At 41.5% G+C, this 20,461-nt stretch overlaps 1 protein-coding gene across 1 annotated transcript in view; it reads right to left on the bottom strand.

Moving 5' to 3' along the window:
• LOC138978637 (multidrug resistance-associated protein 1-like) overlaps positions 1-20,461 on the bottom strand; it is a 109,013-nt gene that overhangs the window by 54,976 nt on the left and 33,576 nt on the right. The window contains exons 2-8 of the mRNA XM_070351398.1: positions 11,177-11,356; positions 6,499-6,627; positions 5,851-5,979; positions 4,328-4,444; positions 3,250-3,308; positions 2,486-2,629; positions 931-1,077 (exon numbers count right to left, since the gene is read on the bottom strand). Coding sequence (XP_070207499.1) covers positions 931-1,077; positions 2,486-2,629; positions 3,250-3,308; positions 4,328-4,444; positions 5,851-5,979; positions 6,499-6,627; positions 11,177-11,356 — 905 coding nt within the window. The remainder of the gene's footprint in view (positions 1-930; positions 1,078-2,485; positions 2,630-3,249; positions 3,309-4,327; positions 4,445-5,850; positions 5,980-6,498; positions 6,628-11,176; positions 11,357-20,461) is intronic.

Here is a 20,461-nt window from a genome sequence, read left to right as displayed (position 1 = left end):
TTTAGTTTACTCTGACAAGATCGCACATTGATCGAGGAGTTTAGTTTACTCTGACAAGATTGCACATTGATCAAGGAGTTTAGTTTACTCTGACAAGATTGCACATTGATCAAGGAGTCTAGTTTACTTTGACAAGATTGCACATTGATCAAGGAGTCTAGTTTACTTTGACAAGATTGCACATTGATCAAGGAGTTTAGTTTACTCTGACAAGATTGCACATTGATCAAGGAGTTTAGTTTACTTTGACAAGATTGCACATTGATCAAGGAGTTTAGTTTACTCTGACAAGATTGCACATTGATCAAGGAGTTTAGTTTACTCTGACAAGATTGCACATTGATCAAGGAGTTTAGTTTACTCTGACAAGATTGCACATTGATCAAGGAGTTTAGTTTACTTTGACAAGATTGCACATTGATCAAGGAGTTTAGTTTACTTTGACAAGATTGCACATTGATCAAGGAGTTTAGTTTACTTTGACAAGATTGCACATTGATCAAGGAGTTTAGTTTACTTTGACAAGATTGCACATTGATCAAGGAGTTTAGTTTACTTTGACAAGATTGCACATTGATCAAGGAGTTTAGTTTACTTTGACAAGATTGCACATTGATCAAGGAGTTTAGTTTACTTTGACAAGATTGCACATTGATCAAGGAGTTTAGTTTACTCTGACAAGATCGCACATTGATCAAGGAGTTTAGTTTACTTTGACAAGATTGCACATTGATCAAGGAGTTTAGTTTACTTTGACAAGATTGCACATTGATCAAGGAGCATGTTTTACTCTGACAAAGTTGAACATTGATCAAGAAGCATATTTTACTCTCACAAGATTGAATATTAATTAAGGACCATATGTGCGAAGGGACAAGTGAATGAATATCAGAACTGAGGTAAACTATGCACATACGTCCACGTGTTTACCTGTAGGAAACCATACACTTGCTACTGCCCAGGAGAGGCGCGCTTTCCTCATTGAGTTCATTGCTGCCCTCACTGTTGCCGTTGTTGTTGCGACTGCTGAAGGAGGTCTCGCTGCTACTCTGACCGGTGGGCTGACCGTTGCTTACACTGCAAAACAATGGCATTTGAGAGAGAGAGAGAAAGTGGGAGAGGAGAGAAAAAGAAAGAGAGAGAAAGAGAAAGAGAGAAATAGAGAGAGAGGGAAATAGAGAAAGAAAGAGAGAGAGAGAGAAAGAGAAAGAAAGTGAGAGAGAGAGAGTGAGAGAAAGAGAGAGAAAGTGAGAGAGAGGAGAGAAAGTACGTGGAATGAACCCCTAGCAATTATCCTTAAGGGGAGGGGGGGGAGAGAGAGAACAAGAGAAATAGAGAGAGAGGAAAATGGAGAAAGAGAGGGAGTGAGAGAAAGAGATAGAAAAAGAGAGAAAGAGAGAGTGGAGAGAGCGAGTTCTAGCAATTATCCTCAAGGGGGGGGGGGGGGGGGTGAGAGAGAGAGAGAGAGAGAGAGAGAGAGAGAGAGAGAGAAAGAGAGAAAGAGAGAAAGTGAGAGAGAGAGAGAGAGAGAGAGACGGAGAGAGAGAGAGGGAGAGAGAGAGAGTGAGAGAGAGAGAGACGGGGAGAAAGAGAAAGTGAGAGAGAGAAAGAGTGAAAGAGAGAATGAGAGAGAGAGAGAGACAGATTTAGACTTATGGTGCCAAAGATATGGTCCTCTCCATCCAAAACTGAAACCGGTTTTCACATGAAAACCAAGCATCTAGCCAAAGTGGTTGCCAAAGATTTACGGTTCCAAAGATATGGTTCTCTCCATCCTTCTCTTCTTCTTCTCCTGCGTTCGTGGGCTGAAACTTCCACGTACACTCGTGTTTTTGCACGAGTGGATTTTTACGTGTATGACCGTTTTTACCCTACCATTTAGGCAGCCTTACGCCGCTTTCGGAGGAAGCATGCTGGGTATTTTCGTGTTTCTATTTAACCCACCGAACTCTGACATGGATTACAGGATCTTTTCCGCCGCGTGCACTCGGTCTTGTGCTTGCGTGTACACACGAAGGGGGATAAGGCACTAGCAGGTCTGCACATAAGTTGACCTGGGAGATCGAAAACATCTCCACCCTTAACCCACCAGGCGCGGCCACAATTGTGTTTGCTTTTTTTCACAGATCTGAACCACAAAGGGAAGTAAGCGCTCTCTAATTGTATACGACATGTGCAATAGAGTAATTGAGAGTTACGCGGAACCAATCCCCTGACATCTGAGAAAATAACCACCACAGACATGGACTAGAAACTTTTATTTCCGCAGCGACCCGACATCCTTCCCTGGAGCGTCTGTAAAATCGGTAAGTCTGGCAGCGGAACGAAATTCAAATGTGGTCGGAGCAGTTGAGCCTGCCTGGGCGGGGCGGTGTGAAAGCACACCGGCACAGGGTAGGCTACAGGTACAAGAACTGCAAAACAACTTTCATTCTCTTGTATTTGAAAAAAGAAGAAGAAATCTAGTGCAGTTAAGCCAGTTTACCTAAACTCCCTGTAGTCGCTGTAAGCACCAGCCTTTCTCAGCTCCTCTTCCAGCCTGGGAACCACGGTGGCGCTCTCGTCACGTGGGTTGAGCCGCCAGAGGTCGCCACTCTCCAATGGCTTCCGGAAACCGGAAGTGATCAGCCTGCAAGACAGCAAAAGAAACTATCCGAGATATCAATCACATTTGCGTCATAATTATTTGCGCTAGGCAAGCGACAGGTTATTTTTTCGATGTCAGAGAAACAGACAGAGCAGAAGACAGACACACAGGTAGACAGAGGCTTAGATAGTGTCGTCGACACGGAATTTTGGCGTAAGACAATTTTGGCGACTTTGACTGTTTTTACGCTTTGGACTAAGCAACCCATTTTCTGTTACCTGGTGCTTTCAGAATCTAAATGCGATACCCGGAAGTAGTGAAATCCACCCGTGAAGAAATAGAGTAAATTTCTATAGTGCAAATAAATGGCTTAAGTCCTATAAAAATAAAAAAACCGGCGTAACTTAACCAGAGAATATAATAAAGCAATTAAAAAACAAAACAAACAAAAAACCGTTGGTTTAGGGTAACCCGACCGACCCTATTTTTTCCCGCCGACCCTAAAACTTTTTTCAATTCTCAAAAAATACTTTACAAAAACTTTGGCACATTTTGCTAACTATTCCGATACTAAAAAAAAAAAAGCCGACCTACCGACCCTATTTTTTTGGTCACGTTACCCTAAACCAACATATTTTTGTGTGTGGCCTTAAACAGCTTACCTTGTCATCCACCAGAATGTGATGCGGGACAGGAAAGTAGTCGAGGTCTCCGGACACGCCTGAAATATCACAATGACCGTCAACATCATGAAACCGTTTGTCTACCATTCCACACATTCTCGCTCTTCATATTTACACACACTCTACATATCCCCGTATCGTCCGCCTAAACAGTATTATGTTGCCGGCTTTTTAAAGGTACTGAACTTGTCAAATCCAGGTGCACGGAGCCCCTGGGGCTTTTAGTCATACCTTAGGCAGCTATCCGTTAGAAGAACTACCAAGTTTCATTGACTTGCACCCAAAGAGTCAAGAACTGCGATTTTTTTACGAATTAATTTCGTACTCGGACCCTGCTGGTCTTGACCTATTTTTGGATCTAAATTTAGATGAGGTAGATCACCACATCATGCACAAAAAGACAGTCACTTAGCAAACTATGTCAGACATCATCATGAGTTTGTGTAAAACAAAATGGAGGCCGGAATCACTCAGTTGAATCGAACTCCGACCAAACACCACGTAATAACTAGGTTAATTTATGCACTCGCGTGAACAAGAAACTGTCGAGCTTCACAGATGTCGTCGTTGGGTAGTTTTGGGTTTGTTTTACTACCATAGGAGGATTTTTGAACTGTAAATGCACTCAGCTGCAACAAAAACGCAAAACGAAGGCTGTGAGCTGCACTGTGCCTTTAAGAACACGTGTATACGCCTTGCTTGTTGTGCTCCTTTTGTTAAATTGATGGTATGCCGCATTGTTATATGTCATTGTCTGAATAAACTGTTGAAACCAAAACACACACTAAGAAACGCACGCACGGGACGCACGGACGTAAGTCAACGCGCACACGCACGCACGCACGCACACACGCACGCACGCACGCACGCACACACACACACACACACACACACACACACACACACACACACACTCACACACATACTCACACATACACACACACACACACACACACACACTCACACACACACACACACACACTCACACACACACACACACACACACACACACACACACACACACACACACACACACACACACACACGTGTGACTTACCCCCGGAGCGTAGTCACGAGGGATGTCAGCCCATGCAGCCTGCAGGACCAGCTGGATGAGGATGATGACGTAGGAGACGATGAAAATTATCACACGCGTCAGGTCCTGATTAAAGAACTGAAACGAAAGCGTTTTGATATGAATGTTGTAAGTGTGTGTGTAAGGGTAATATTATTGTTCTTATCTTAATAGTACACATATTAAGAAATTCCTGTTCGAATATAAATATCGAAATTTGAATGAAAAAAACCACCCCGACAATTCGGATGAAAGTCGCTTGTTCATTTCAATGCTTGTTATTCTCTCAGGTGCCAGGAGATTGGTACCGTATTACTATGGTTATTTGATCATTATTTAAGGCTAGAGTCGGCCCCTGAGAACAGAAGGTAGATTTTTTCTTCTTCTTCGTTCATGGGCTGAAACTTCCATGTACACTCATGTTTTTGCACGAGTGTGTTTTTACGTGTATGACCGTATTTACACCCCCCCCCCCCCCCCCCATTCAGGCTGCCATACGCCGCTTTCGGGGAAAGGATGCTGGGTATGTGCGTGTTTTCTATAACCCACCGAACTCTGATATGGATTACAGGATCTTTTCCGTGCGCACTTGGTCTTGTGCTTCCGTGTACACACGAAGGGGGATAAGGCACCAGCAGGTCTGCACATAAGTTGACCTGGGAGATCGGAAAAATATCCACCTTTAACCCACCAGGCGGCCGCGGCCAGGATTTGAACTCACGACCTTCGGATTGGGAGGCCGATGTCTTATCACCAAGACCACTGCGCCCGTCGGAAGTAGATTTGATTTGGAATTGCATAAATATAATCTTATAAATGAGGACATTACGTTCTCTTTTCTTGTAATTTCTCTCCTTACCATTCATTGAACTTATTTAAGCACTATCTTTTAAAAAATATCTTGTCACTTTTATTTCCCCGTTTCTTTCAGTTTTATCTTGGAAATTAGCCCAATAAGCCCTGTTTGATTTGCATTTTCTGGTCTCATCATTTATCGAATTTGCATAAAAGCTTAATTAAAAATAACTGTTTGTTCACTTTTATCAAAGGTAAACTCAAGCCTGACGGAACCGATAAAACTTCGACTTACGAATGGCGAGAGGTAAGAAGTAAGGGTCTCTAAAGTAATTATCCTGCTTATCATCAAATTGACGATCAATCAAAAATTTGACCAAGGAAAGGTAAGGCCAAATACAAATATAATTATGTTGGTTTAGGGTAACGTGATAAAAAAAGATAGGGTCGGTAGGTCGCCTTCAAAAAAAAAAAAAATCGTCTTGTTTCCCCTTAAATTTAGTCGATTTTAAAGGAGGTTACTTCCCTTAGTCTTGGCATGGTTCGCAAAATGTGTCAAAAGTTTAGGTTTTCTTGAGAAATGAAAAAAAGTTTTAGGGTCGGCGGGAAGAAATAGGATCGGTCGGGTTACCCTAAACAAACATATATTTTTATTTGGCCTAATCGACCAAACAGGTGTTATCAAAGAGGAAATAAAGGTAGAGTATTACGTCGAGGAGTATGTATGAGTACAGTGGGATGACGTCAAGGACCGCCAACATCAGCCAGTAGATGAACAGCACTCCGGAAGTGATGACGCCGCGGCAGCGCTCTATTTGTGTCAACACTGCTGCCAACAACTGCACGTGACAAAACAAAGATGCAACGCGTTAAAACGATTACACTCACACTCGCACGCACACATAGTCTTAGAGCGTGTGATCAAAAATAGCCTTTGCGGGCATTCGACACAAAACTACAGACGCGGGGGAGGGGGGGGGGAGGAGAGAGAGAGAGAGAGAGAGAGAGAGAGAGAGAGACAGACAGACAGAGACAGAGACAGAGAGACAGAGACAGAGACAGAGACAGAGAAAGACAGACAGACAGAGACAGACAGACAGACAGACAGACAGAGACAGAAGGACAGAGACGAATTCCTATAGACAGAGAGGGAGAACGATAGGGTGGGGGTGTGGGAAGGAGGCTGGAGAAGAGCTAAAGAAACGACCCAAGTTAGGTACATGAAAAGCCAAGGCTTACAGTACAAACAAACAAACAAACAAACAAACAAACAAACAAACAAAATTAAAAAAGTTACAGTATGTTCGAGAAAAACAGAATGATGAGACATATTCTACACAACTGAATGCAATACTCACATAAGTTACTCCTTCGATAAATCTGGCAACGTAGTGAGCCGTAGAGTATGGAACCTTGGCGTCATCACCCACGTTCGTCTCCGTCAGGATTGCAATGATTGTGCACAGGGACAACAATACTGAGAGGACCTGAAAGCAAGAATAGAACAAGTCAGGAAGGGTCAGGATTGCAATGATTGAGAATAGAACAAGTCAGGAAGGGTCAGGATTACAATGATTGTGCACAGGGACAACAATACAGACATGACCTGAAAGCAAGCATAGAACAAGTCAGGAAGGGTCAGGGTTACAATGATTGTGTTCAGGGACAACAATACAGACATGACCTGAAAGCAAGCATAGAACAAGTCAGGAAGGGTCAGGGTTACAATGATTGTGTTCAGGGACAATAATACAGACAGGACCTGAAAGCAAGCATAGAACAAGTCAGGAAGGGTCAAGATTACAATGATTGAGAATAGAACAAGCCAGAAAGGGCCATGATTGCAATGATTGTGCACAGTGAAGGGTCAGGGTTACAATGATTGTGTTCAGGGACAATAATACAGACAGGACCTGAAAGCAAGCATAGAACAAGTCAGGAAGGGTCAAGATTACAATGATTGAGAATAGAACAAGCCAGAAAGGGCCATGATTGCAATGATTGTGCACAGTGAAGGGTCAGGGTTACAATGATTGTGTTCAGGGACAATAATACAGACAGGACCTGAAAGCAAGCATAGAACAAGTCAGGAAGGGTCAAGATTACAATGATTAAGAATAGAACAAGCCAGAAAGGGCCATGATTGCAATGATTGTGCACAGTGAAGGGTCAGGGTTACAATGATTGTGTTCAGGGACAATAATACAGACAGGACCTGAAAGCAAGCATAGAACAAGTCAGGAAGGGTCAAGATTACAATGATTGAGAATAGAACAAGCCAGAAAGGGCCATGATTGCAATGATTGTGCACAGTGAAGGGTCAGGGTTACAATGATTGTGCACAGGGACAACAATACAGACAGGACCTGAAAGCAAGCATAGAACAAGTCAGGAAGGGTCAAGATTACAATGATTGAGAATAGAACAAGCCAGAAAGGGCCATGATTGCAATGATTGTGCACAGTGAAGGGTCAGGGTTACAATGATTGTGCACAGGGACAACAATACAGACAGGACCTGAAAGCAAGCATAGAACAAGTCAGGAAGGGTCAAGATTACAATGATTGAGAATAGAACAAGCCAGAAAGGGCCATGATTGCAATGATTGTGCACAGTGAAGGGTCAGGGTTACAATGATTGTGCACAGGGACAACAATACAGACAGGACCTGAAAGCAAGCATAGAACAAGTCAGGAAGGGTCAAGATTACAATGATTGAGAATAGAACAAGCCAGAAAGGGCCATGATTGCAATGATTGTGCACAGTGAAGGGTCAGGGTTACAATGATTGTGCACAGGGACAACAATACAGACAGGACCTGAAAGCAAGCATAGAACAAGTCAGGAAGGGTCAAGATTACAATGATTGAGAATAGAACAAGCCAGAAAGGGCCATGATTGCAATGATTGTGCACAGTGAAGGGTCAGGGTTACAATGATTGTGTTCAGGGACAATAATACAGACAGGACCTGAAAGCAAGCATAGAACAAGTCAGGAAGGGTCAAGATTACAATGATTGAGAATAGAACAAGCCAGAAAGGGCCATGATTGCAATGATTGTGCACAGTGAAGGGTCAGGGTTACAATGATTGTGTTCAGGGACAATAATACAGACAGGACCTGAAAGCAAGCATAGAACAAGTCAGGAAGGGTCAAGATTACAATGATTGAGAATAGAACAAGCCAGAAAGGGCCATGATTGCAATGATTGTGCACAGTGAAGGGTCAGGGTTACAATGATTGTGCACAGGGACAACAATACAGACAGGACCTGAAAGCAAGCATAGAACAAGTCAGGAAGGGTCAAGATTACAATGATTGAGAATAGAACAAGCCAGAAAGGGCCATGATTGCAATGATTGTGCACAGTGAAGGGTCAGGTTTACAATGATTGTGCACAGGGACAACAATACAGACAGGACCTGAAAGCAAGCATAGAACAAGTCAGGAAGGGTCAAGATTACAATGATTGAGAATAGAACAAGCCAGAAAGGGCCATGATTGCAATGATTGTGCACAGTGAAGGGTCAGGGTTACAATGATTGTGCACAGGGACAACAATACAGACAGGACCTGAAAGCAAGCATAGAACAAGTCAGGAAGGGTCAAGATTACAATGATTGAGAATAGAACAAGCCAGAAAGGGCCATGATTGCAATGATTGTGCACAGTGAAGGGTCAGGGTTACAATGATTGTGTTCAGGGACAATAATACAGACAGGACCTGAAAGCAAGCATAGAACAAGTCAGGAAGGGTCAAGATTACAATGATTGAGAATAGAACAAGCCAGAAAGGGCCATGATTGCAATGATTGTGCACAGTGAAGGGTCAGGGTTACAATGATTGTGCACAGGGACAACAATACAGACAGGACCTGAAAGCAAGCATAGAACAAGTCAGGAAGGGTCAAGATTACAATGATTGAGAATAGAACAAGCCAGAAAGGGCCATGATTGCAATGATTGTGCACAGTGAAGGGTCAGGGTTACAATGATTGTGCACAGGGACAACAATACAGACAGGACCTGAAAGCAAGCATAGAACAAGTCAGGAAGGGTCAAGATTACAATGATTGAGAATAGAACAAGCCAGAAAGGGCCATGATTGCAATGATTGTGCACAGTGAAGGGTCAGGTTTACAATGATTGTGCACAGGGACAACAATACAGACAGGACCTGAAAGCAAGCATAGAACAAGTCAGGAAGGGTCAAGATTACAATGATTGAGAATAGAACAAGCCAGAAAGGGCCATGATTGCAATGATTGTGCACAGTGAAGGGTCAGGGTTACAATGATTGTGCACAGGGACAACAATACAGACAGGACCTGAAAGCAAGCATAGAACAAGTCAGGAAGGGTCAAGATTACAATGATTGAGAATAGAACAAGCCAGAAAGGGCCATGATTGCAATGATTGTGCACAGTGAAGGGTCAGGGTTACAATGATTGTGCACAGGGACAACAATACAGACAGGACCTGAAAGCAAGCATAGAACAAGTCAGGAAGGGTCAAGATTACAATGATTGAGAATAGAACAAGCCAGAAAGGGCCATGATTGCAATGATTGTGCACAGTGAAGGGTCAGGGTTACAATGATTGTGCACAGGGACAACAATACAGACAGGACCTGAAAGCAAGCATAGAACAAGTCAGGAAGGGTCAAGATTACAATGATTGAGAATAGAACAAGCCAGAAAGGGCCATGATTGCAATGATTGTGCACAGTGAAGGGTCAGGGTTACAATGATTGTGCACAGGGACAACAATACAGACAGGACCTGAAAGCAAGCATAGAACAAGTCAGGAAGGGTCAAGATTACAATGATTGAGAATAGAACAAGCCAGAAAGGGCCATGATTGCAATGATTGTGCACAGTGAAGGGTCAGGGTTACAATGATTGTGCACAGGGACAACAATACAGACAGGACCTGAAAGCAAGCATAGAACAAGTCAGGAAGGGTCAGGATTGCAATGATTGAGAATAGAACAAGCCAGAAAGGGCCATGATTGCAATGATTGTGCACAGTGAAGGGTCAGGGTTACAATGATTGTGCACAGGGACAACAATACAGACAGGACCTGAAAGCAAGCATAGAACAAGTCAGGAAGGGTCAAGATTACAATGATTGAGAATAGAACAAGCCAGAAAGGGACAGGATTGCAATGATTGTGCACAGTGAAGGGTCAGGGTTACAATGATTGTGCACAGGGACAACAATACAGACATGACCTGAAAGCAAGCATAGAACAAGTCAGGAAGGGTCATGATTGCAATGATTGAGAATAGAACAAGTCAGGAAGGGTCATGATTGCAATGATTGTGCACAGTGAAGGGTCAGGGTTACAATGATTGTGTTCAGGGACAACAATACAGACAGGACCTGAAAGCAAGCATAGAACAAGTCAGGAAGAGTCAGGATTGCAATGATTGAGAATAGAACAAGCCAGAAAGGGCCATGATTGCAATGATTGTGCACAGTGAAGGGTCAGGGTTACAATGATTGTGCACAGGGACAACAATACAGACAGGACCTGAAAGCAAGCATAGAACAAGTCAGGAAGGGTCAAGATTACAATGATTGAGAATAGAACAAGTCAGGAAGGGTCATGATTGCAATGATTGTGCACAGTGAAGGGTCAAGATTACAATGATTGAGAATAGAACAAGTCAGGAAGGGTCATGATTGCAATGATTGAGAATAGAACAAGTCAGGAAGGGTCATGATTACAATGATTGAGAATAGTTCGCCGAAACTAGTTGGGCTTGGTTCTGCTGTAGTTAGTAGCGGCTCTAAGGACCGCCTTTAGCAATGTGAAACAAAAAGAATGGACATTCATTTGACGAAGTGTTCGGTGGGTTATAGAAACACGAAAACACTCAGCATGCTTCCCCCGAAATCGGCGTATGCTGCCTGAATGGCGGAGTAAAAACGGCCATACACGTAAAAACCAACTAGTGCAAAAACATGAGTGAACGTGAGAGTTTCAGCCCATGAACAAGGAAGAAGAAGATTTGAGCAAACCGACTCACCGTCTTGGCTGCATTGGACCAAGTGGAAGGCAAGGGAGGCAATGCGGGTCTGGTGAGGATGTAAGGGAGGTAAATGAGCAAGGAACACCAGAGGAATCCGTTGGGCAGGAAGACGAGAACGCTGGACTGGAAACATTGCGTGAATTGCGGCCAGCTGGAGTTGACCAGCAGCGTCAAGTTCTGCAAAACAGCACAACTCACAACTCAGAACTCAAAAAGTTTATTGTATAGGCCAACTGACACGTCACAACCGGTACATGTAGGGGAAGGGCTCCTAATATGGACCGGTTCCTAATATGGACCACCTCCTGTTCTGACAAACTCACGGCGCTAGAGCGCTAAAAACAATTTCATTCGCTGTATTCACCCTCTCTGGATAACTTGCACATGTCAAAACAGTTGCAGAAACACAAACCTCAAAACCGTTAGGCTTTTTCTCTTTGTTCACTTTTGGCAGCGTCCACTCTAATTTTGCCGCCTAAAACGGACTCGTTTCTGTCAGCAGCCAAAGCTTTTATCGCACAAAAATTGCTATATATAACAGCTAAGACCGCATTTGTTACATTTTAGCAGCTTTGACCCCGAGTTTCTACTGCAAACAAAAAATAATAGCAAAATCTCAAAGTATGTGTGTGAGTCCCCTAATATGGACCACCTTCAACAAATCGAAGAAATTAAAAGCTAAAGGCTATTTTAATTAATTCATTAAGAAGCTTGCTGAAAATAACCTATAACTAGCCTTCGAGATTTCCAAAAGTTATAACAAATAGTCTTCTTTTCGTGGAAGTTGATGATTTCACTTATTTTCACTCTGTTTTTGATAAGCGTCTTTAGTTCCCTGGTGTGCTTCAAATAATGTTCTCATCAACGCGAAACAGATACATTTAAAGCATCTTTTAATTAGTATGACTTGCACACTAAGTTGTATCATGTTATTTTGAAGTATAGGGGGCTTTTTACGGTGATTCGTGAAGGCCGCTTCACTGGTCCATATTAGGAGCCTGGGCGTCTAATATGGACCATTTGTGATTTTTTTCTGTATTTAGTTATTGCTGAATGTCTATCAAAGCTATTTGACTCTAATTGGGCCTAACGGTTAACCTAAGAGAGAAGGACTACCAAACACAAAATGAAACTTCTTCGCAAGAAAACAAGCTAGTTATCAGCATGAAACAAAAACTGAGTGGTCCATGTTAGGAGCCCTTCCCCTAACATGACATGACACACTCTCTCTCTCTCTCTCTCTCTCTCTGTATTTCTGTCTGTCTCTCTCTCTCTGTATGTCTGTCTCTCTCTCGCTCTGTATGTCTGTCTCTCTCTCGCTCTGTATGTCTGTCTCTCTCTCGCTCTGTATGTCTGTCTCTCTCCCTCATTCTCTCTGTCTGTCTCTCTCTCTCTCTCTCTCTCTCTCTGTATGTCTGTCTCTCTCTCTCTGTATGTCTCTCTCTCTCTCTCTCTCTCTCTGTCTGTCTGTCTGTCTCTCTCTCTCTATCTCTCTCTCTCTGTATGTATGTCTCTCTCTCTCTCTGTTTGTCTCTCTCTCTCTGTGTATCTGTCTGTCTGTCTCTCTCTCTCTCTCTCTCTCTCTCTCTTTCTCTCTCTCTCTCTCTCTGTATGTCTCTCTGTCTCTCTCTCTCTGTATGTCTGTTTGTCTCTCTCTCTCTGTATGTTTGTCTCTCTCTCTCTGTATGTCTCTGTTTGTCTCTCTCTCTGTATGTCTGTTTGTCTCTCTCTCTGTATGTCTCTGTTTGTCTCTCTCTCTGTATGTCTCTGTTTGTCTCTCTCTCTGTATGTCTCTGTTTGTCTCTCTCTCTCTGTATGTCTCACACACACACACACACACACACACACACACACACACACACACACACACACACACAAGCACAGCACAGCACAGCATAGCACAACACAGCACAGCACAGCACAACAAACACAACACAACACAACACAACACAACACAACACAACACAACACAACACAATACATAATACAGAAGGACGAAATCCAAGTACAAAGCTTGCTGAAAACCGAAGCATGTACAATCGCGATAATTTCAGCAAAACAGCACAAGGAGGCTGCAAGCACATCATCGTACAAGCACCCAACCACCACTACCATCCGTCGACGCACGGTGATACATATGCCCTTTGACCTTCTCTAAAAATAAATTGATGGGGGGTATCCCGGACTAAAAATAGAATACAGGATTGTGGGAGACCTGTTCAAAGGCACTTACGCACTAAATTCGATTTTCAATACACGACACAAAACCTTTGAAATGATTTAAAATGAATAATAGATTTTTTATTTTATTGTCATTCATTTTAATTCATTCCAAAGGTTTTGAGTCGTGTATTGAAAAGCGAAGGTCAACTGGGCATATATATATAGATATGAATCACCGCGCGTCGACTGAAGGTAATGGTGGTTGGGGGCTTGTAAGTTGGCAATCTTTGACAAAGGCCGGACTATGGAGTTGCAATTCAGCTTGGAATCTTACAATAAATCAATAAGTTTGGTAATTAAAAATCTGAAAATTCTAATCAAAATTATAGTAATCGATCTAAACAAATTTCATCTTATTCTTTTATTTTTTTCTGCTTCCAAAAACATATAGATATATATGTGATGTTTGAATTAAAAACAAGCTGAGAAAGTTGAAAAGAGTTGAGAAAAGCGCGCTTTCCGATCCTGTAAAGAGCTTTTTTTTTTTAATGTCCGTGCCATCTCTGTTCTTAATGTCGCTTCAAGCAACTTGTTACATTCAGTCAAGTTTTGACTAATTTAAAAAAACAAGTTTTAACATAGACTGGGAATTGAGACGATGGTCGCGGTGTATGTGTGTGTCTCATTTAAATTAAATGTTCAGAAATCGATCTAAAAATCGTTTCATCTTATTCTTTATCATTTTCAAAAAATATAGAGAGAGGCCATGTTTACTCTGAAAATGTACTCACAATTAAAGAAAAGAAAAATTAATTATGCGCTACGTTCGCAGGCTTCGCTGAGACGAACTAGACCCGTCTCAGTCTTCAGGTTTACGCTAGGGAAGCTTTAATTAGTTCATTAAGTCTCTGTGTTGGTTTATTTTTTTAAAATTGTTGATCTTATAGTTTCAGGCCGACAGATTGACTAAATCTTTTTATATCGCTTCACGCGACTTGTTTACTCCTCCTTATTCTCTCTCTCTCTCTCTCTCTCTCTCTCTCTCTCTCTCTCTCTCTCTCTCTCTCTCTCTCTCTCTCTCTCTCTCTCTCTCTCTCTCTCTCTCTCTCTCTCTCTCTCTCTCTATCATATTCTGGAGCAATTATGTGGAACGCCATTCCAAATATGATTAAATTATGAATTCCTGAAACATCTTTCAAGGAATATTACATGCTGTTTCTTTTACAAAACTTATAAGAAATATTATCAAGCAGCTGGCAAAATATAACTGTACTCTCTGATTATATTGATAAACATGATTATATATAATAATACATGAAGGATTATTTTTTTAATTTTTTTTAATTTTTTAATTTTTTATACAAACACATATTTCTCTGTTATATATAATTTTCAAGCATTGCTAAAGAATCCTAATGCATCTTAAAATGTCTTATTGCTTGCTTGACATGTTAATTATGGTAAATATGTCATTTGTACTATAGTTAAACTTATCTTTTATTTCTTCTTGTTTGTTACCCCTCAATGGGCGAGGGCCGGATGTAAAAAAGCAAGTATACATTGCTTATTCTGTCACCCTCGTAAAATAAATTTCAATTCAATTCAATTCTCTCTCTTTCTCTCTCTCTCTCTCTCTCTCTCTCTCTCTCTCTCTCTCTCTCTCTCTCTCTCTCTCTCTCTCTCTCTCTCTCTGTCTCTCTCTCTCTCTCTCTCTCTCTATCCCCCTCTCTCTCTCTTTCTCTTTTCCTTTCGCTCTCTGAAATGCCGTGTATTTATGTATTGTTGCTTCATAAATGCTTTATGAACTTCACAGCAAGTGAACGATCATTATGTATATTTTCAAGGTTCGGTTAGTACAACAACACTCAAAAGGGTTTAAGCGGATAGCCTCCCAAAAAACACCCACAATAGCTATTTTATTAAGAGTGCGCAATAACTTTAACATAATGTGTGTAAATGTTATGTGTCTCGTTTTGAGGTTGGTCTGGTTCACCAGTACTAAAAAGGATTTATAGCAGAAAGCGAAGGAATAGTATCACTTGCCCTCCATCCTATTTCCTTGTCCTGTTTCTAAAACCTCACAAAAGACGATGTTATGTTTTGCATGATAGCGCATGAAATTTATGTATCTCGGTCGTCCGGTTCACCAGCACTTAGAACACGCATCTTTCCTTCGCTTCTGTGATTTGTGTCAACTTTGAAAACAAAGATATAAAGTTTGTGGCCGAGAGACTCAAGGTTCGACTGAGATTCAAGGTAAAAAAATTTAAAAAAATCCCCATTCTGCGACGCAGTGTTCATTTGGATATATACACATGCGCAAGTTAAAAATAGAAAGAAAAAAAGAAAAAAGAATGTCCCCATTCTGAGATGCAGTTTTCATTTGGAAAAACACACGAGGAAGTTTAATAAATAAATAAAAAAAGAATGTCCCAATTCTGAGATGCATAGTTCAGTGGATAAACACATGCACAAGTTAAACAAACAAAGAAAGAAAGAATACCCCCATTCTGAGATGCAATGTTCGTTTGGATAAACACATGCGCAAGTTAAAGAAAGAAAGAAAGAAAGAAAGAATGTCCCCACTCTGAGATGCAGTTTTCATTTGAAAAAACACATTAGCAAGTTAAATAAATAAATAAATAAAGAATGTCCCAATTCTGAGATGCAATGTTCATTGGATAAACACATGCGCAAGTTAAACAAAGAAAGGAAGACAGAAACAATATCCCCATTCTAATAATAATAAGAACATTTATATAGCGCTAAATCAAAAACTTTCGTTAAAAAGGCTTGCTCTAAGCGCTTGACATCTAAACTAAAACGTCATTCACACTCTTTACAATGATGTACAAGAACTTCATGTCACACTCTTTCATTCAGTATAGCACCATTCACACAGTTGTTATTCTGTACAAGACAATAAGTTAGTCTAACATTTAGAATGTTCATAAGATGAAAACAAGAGAAAACCAGACTGATTAAAACAACTGCTTAGTGCTAACAAAGCATGAATCTTAATGATAACGTAATACATGTTTAACTGTTAAGACCATAAAATTTTTTTTTTAAAAAAACAAACAACCTATATGCTAAAATAACTTCGAACTTTTAAGAACTTCTTATAAGATAAGATTCTGAGATAATAATAATAATAAAGTGTATTTATATTGCGCCTATCCCTTACAAAAAAACCAAAAAAATATTTGGCTCTAAGCGCATTACAACATGTGTAGGGACTTGGTACAATCAAGTCTGACAAATACAATAACACAATATACAATCGATATCTTAGGTAAAACTGGGAAAAGCAGCTTCGACATTTAAACACTGCTACTAAAAGATCCTCTAACAATGCATACTACTTTACAATATGCATTTATGTATAAATATAGTTAAAGAACATCGAGTTAATAGGAATTAGAAAAGGTTCTTATAATAAAACTATAAAGATGCAATGTTCGTTTGGATAAACACATGTGCAAGTTAAACACAGAAAGAAAGAAAGAAAGAAATAAGGTCGCCATTCTGAGATGCGATGTTCGTTTGGATAAACACATACATGTGCAAGTTAAACAAAGAAAGAAAGTATACCCCCATTCTGAGATGCAATATTCATTTGGATAAACACATGCGCAAGTCAAGTTCAACAAAGAAAGAAAGAAAGAAGGTCGCCATTCTGAGATGAAATGTTCATTTGGATAAACACATGTGCATGTTAAAGCCACAGTAAGCCTCCCGTAAACCATCACAGATACTGTCAGGCTTTTACACACAGTACAAACACCCTTTCATTTACACACTCACCGCCTTTGAACATCCTAGGCGCCCGGCCTCCGTAATGCCTCGGTCTCACATCTACGAATGTCACCCGACTTTTAGGTAGTCGGCTGGAAGTCGGAAGAGGTCGGAGAGTTCGTGAGAATTAGCAATTTTGTTTTTGAAAAGTCGGATAGTTCGGAAGAGCCTCCCGACTCAGACGAATAGAAATTTGTCGGGTGGTTGTCGTAAGCGTGTCGGTTTAGTCGTAAGGCGATTCTGATTAGTCGTAACGGTAGTCGGAAGACTCGTAAGGGTGGTCGGATTTGTCGGTAGCATAGTTTCGTTCGGATTAGTCGTAAGGGCAGTCTGATTTGTCGTTGGGACAGTCGTTAGCTAGTCGGTTTAGTCGTTACACTGGTCGTGAGAGTCGGCTATTGTTCGGAAGTTTTTCAGCCGGGCCTGTCGTAACTGCAGTCGGAATTGTTGTTACTGCAGTCGGAAGTGTCTGGACACATGTCGGATTTGTCGGCCCTAAAGTCGGGTGGTTGTCGTCTGCTTGTCGGCTACATGGTCGGATCAGTCGTAAGGACAGGTCGGGAGTGAAATTTGGAGCCAAATTTGCATCCGACACTTCCGACCTAGCCGACTTAACTATCCCCGACACTTCCGAAAAATCGTATATGTGAGACCGAGGCATTAAGAGCGAGCAATTTTCAAAGAATTTATTTTTGCGTGGTTTATCTTACCCCTGAGCCATTACGTACACGTGTGATCCCGTGTGATCCAGTTTCCTTTTTTCACAATGTAGTCGTCAGTTTGTGATTTCAATGGGATTCGCTGTAAGCTCATCTGCAATAGCACGTTATTGTGTACCTCTGAATCTAAACGCAAAAAACCGGCTGCGATTCTCACGAACTAGAGCGATGACAGTTGACTATTCAGAGGAACGGGCGTAAGGCAGAACCGTCGTCTGCTACGAGAAAGACGGTTTGTGTGACACGTTTCCGAGCTTTTCTTTTTTCAAACTTTTAAAACTTCGAATTGTACTGATCTTGTCTTGATGAAAGGGGTGTTGCAGGTAGCTCTGTTTCCTCCTTGGGGATGAAGCTACCAGGGGAAGGGATTGTGTTGGAGGTGCGGGTAGAGGGGTAGCCCTCCCGGTGCTCCCCCTTGGACCTCCCTAGTCTAGGACCCTGGGTCTTCGCGAGGTGGCCATTGTGGCGTAATCCCTCCGGACTAGCATAACGTTTCCCTATCCCAAGACCGACCGTGCGTGGTCTATGACCACATCCTCTACGAGGTGACCCTATCAACTAGGCAGCGCAAGCCCCTAGGCGAAACACGGCGGATCTAGAGGAGAGAACCTCGATAAAAAATTTGAGCTGCCATGAAGACGGAGCATGTTGGCTGAGGACAGCGGGCAGACCTCCTGTGCCGACACCCATCTAAAGGAGAAAACCAGGCATGCACGCATCAAACCCAACATGGCCATACAAACGGAAGAAGAGGAAAGGAAAGAGAAGTCTTGATGAAAAAAGAATTCTTTTATGATTTAAGAATGTTTGTGTACCAAGTTGTCAATTTCTTATCTAGATTTTAAAAGTTAGTTCTAGCGCCAAAACGAGGCGCCTGATTTGCTGATCAGAGGGTCCACGAAAATAAATTCTTTGAAAATTGCTCGCTCTTTACGTGGGACACCTAGGATGTTCTCAAGCGGTGAGGAAAGGGTGTTGGTACTGTGTGTAAAAGCCTGACAGTATCCGTGATGGTTTACGGGAGGCTTGCTGTGCCTTTAAGCAGAAAAAGAAAGAAAGAATACCCCATTCTGAGATGCAATGTTCATTTGGATAAACACATGCGCAAGTTCAAGAAAGAAAGAAAGAAAGAAGATCGCCATTCTGAGATGCAACAAACAAACATAGTAAATAAGCATACAAATACATACATACAGAAAGAAAGAAACAAACAAAGTAAGCGCACAAACAAGCACACAAACAAATATGAGCACAAACAAATAAACTAACAAATTAGCGAACAAACAAACAAACAAACAAACACACAAACAAACAAGCAAAATCAGTAAACAAGATTGGAATGTTATTGGAACGTTTTAATTTATGACAAAACAAAACGTTATATTTACTGTAGTTAGACCCAGCGGTCTTTTTAGTGAGTGATACAGATAATACACTTATCTGAGTAATTGTTTAAACAAAACCAACAATTTAAAAGAAAAGAAATCTAAACAAAAAAAGAAAGAGCAAACAAAAACACAAAACAAATTCAAAGGCAAACACCTACCATCTCACCTCTTATCCTCAACCCCCCCAAACAAATCAAAAAGACAAAAAAACACACACACACACTCAAACTCAAAAGCAAATAAGCAAACAAACAAACCGCAAATATTCAAACAGCAAAGTTATTTTTCATTGCAGCAGCATGTTGCAGGTTTGGTAAACATGGTGATGTAATTCCAGCTTCACCTTTGCATATTTATAGGCAGAAGTCAACTATATAAATCTCCCATATAAATAAATAAGAAATAAAAGGTTTGTCTGAAGATCAAGGATAAAATACTCAACCTTTTTTTCATTGACCTACAAAACTGACCGACAAAACTAACTGCGCAGTCACTTTTCGGAATACACTTTTTTTTAATTCCCAGGCAGGATTATTTGAAAACGTTGCGGAAGTATGCCAATGCATGTATATAATGCGCATGCATATAATGCGCACGTGTTCTTCATGGTACATTATCTTCTTATATACTCGGGGACACTCAGAGAGAGAGACAGAGAGAGAGAGAGACAGAGAGAGAGACAGAGAGACGGGGACAGAGAGAGAGAGAGGAACAGGGACAGAGAGAGAGAGGAATGGGGACAGAGAGAGAGAGAGAGAGAGAGAGAGAGAGAGAGAGAGAGAGAGGAATGGTGACAGAGAGAGAGGAATGGTGACAGAGAGAGAGAGAGAGAGAGAGAGAGAGAGAGAGAGAGAGAGGAATGGTGACACAGAGAGAGAGAGGAATGGTGAGAGAGAGAGAGAGAGAGAGAGAGAGAGAGAGAGAGAGAGAGAGAGAAAGAGAGAGAGAGAGGAATGGTGACAGAGAGAGAGAGAGAGGAATGGTGAGAGAGAGAGAGAGAGAGAGAGAGAGAGAGAGAGAGAGAGAGAGAGAGAGAGAGAGAGAGAGTAAGAGTCAGCCAGCCTGCCAGACAATAAACAAGGGCGCTAGACAAAATAGCCTAGACAGCGGTATTCAGCTGCTCATACAAAACTCTTTTGGACCTAGTGACACGCATTTTATCAACTCTTTTCGCCCTGTTGTGTAACTACACACATTTGAACGAGTAATTAACG

Source organism: Littorina saxatilis, linkage group LG10 (genome assembly GCF_037325665.1).
Source record: "Littorina saxatilis isolate snail1 linkage group LG10, US_GU_Lsax_2.0, whole genome shotgun sequence".
NCBI classification, from domain to species: domain Eukaryota; kingdom Metazoa; phylum Mollusca; class Gastropoda; order Littorinimorpha; family Littorinidae; genus Littorina; species Littorina saxatilis.
This window is presented reverse-complemented; position numbering and strand designations above follow the sequence as displayed.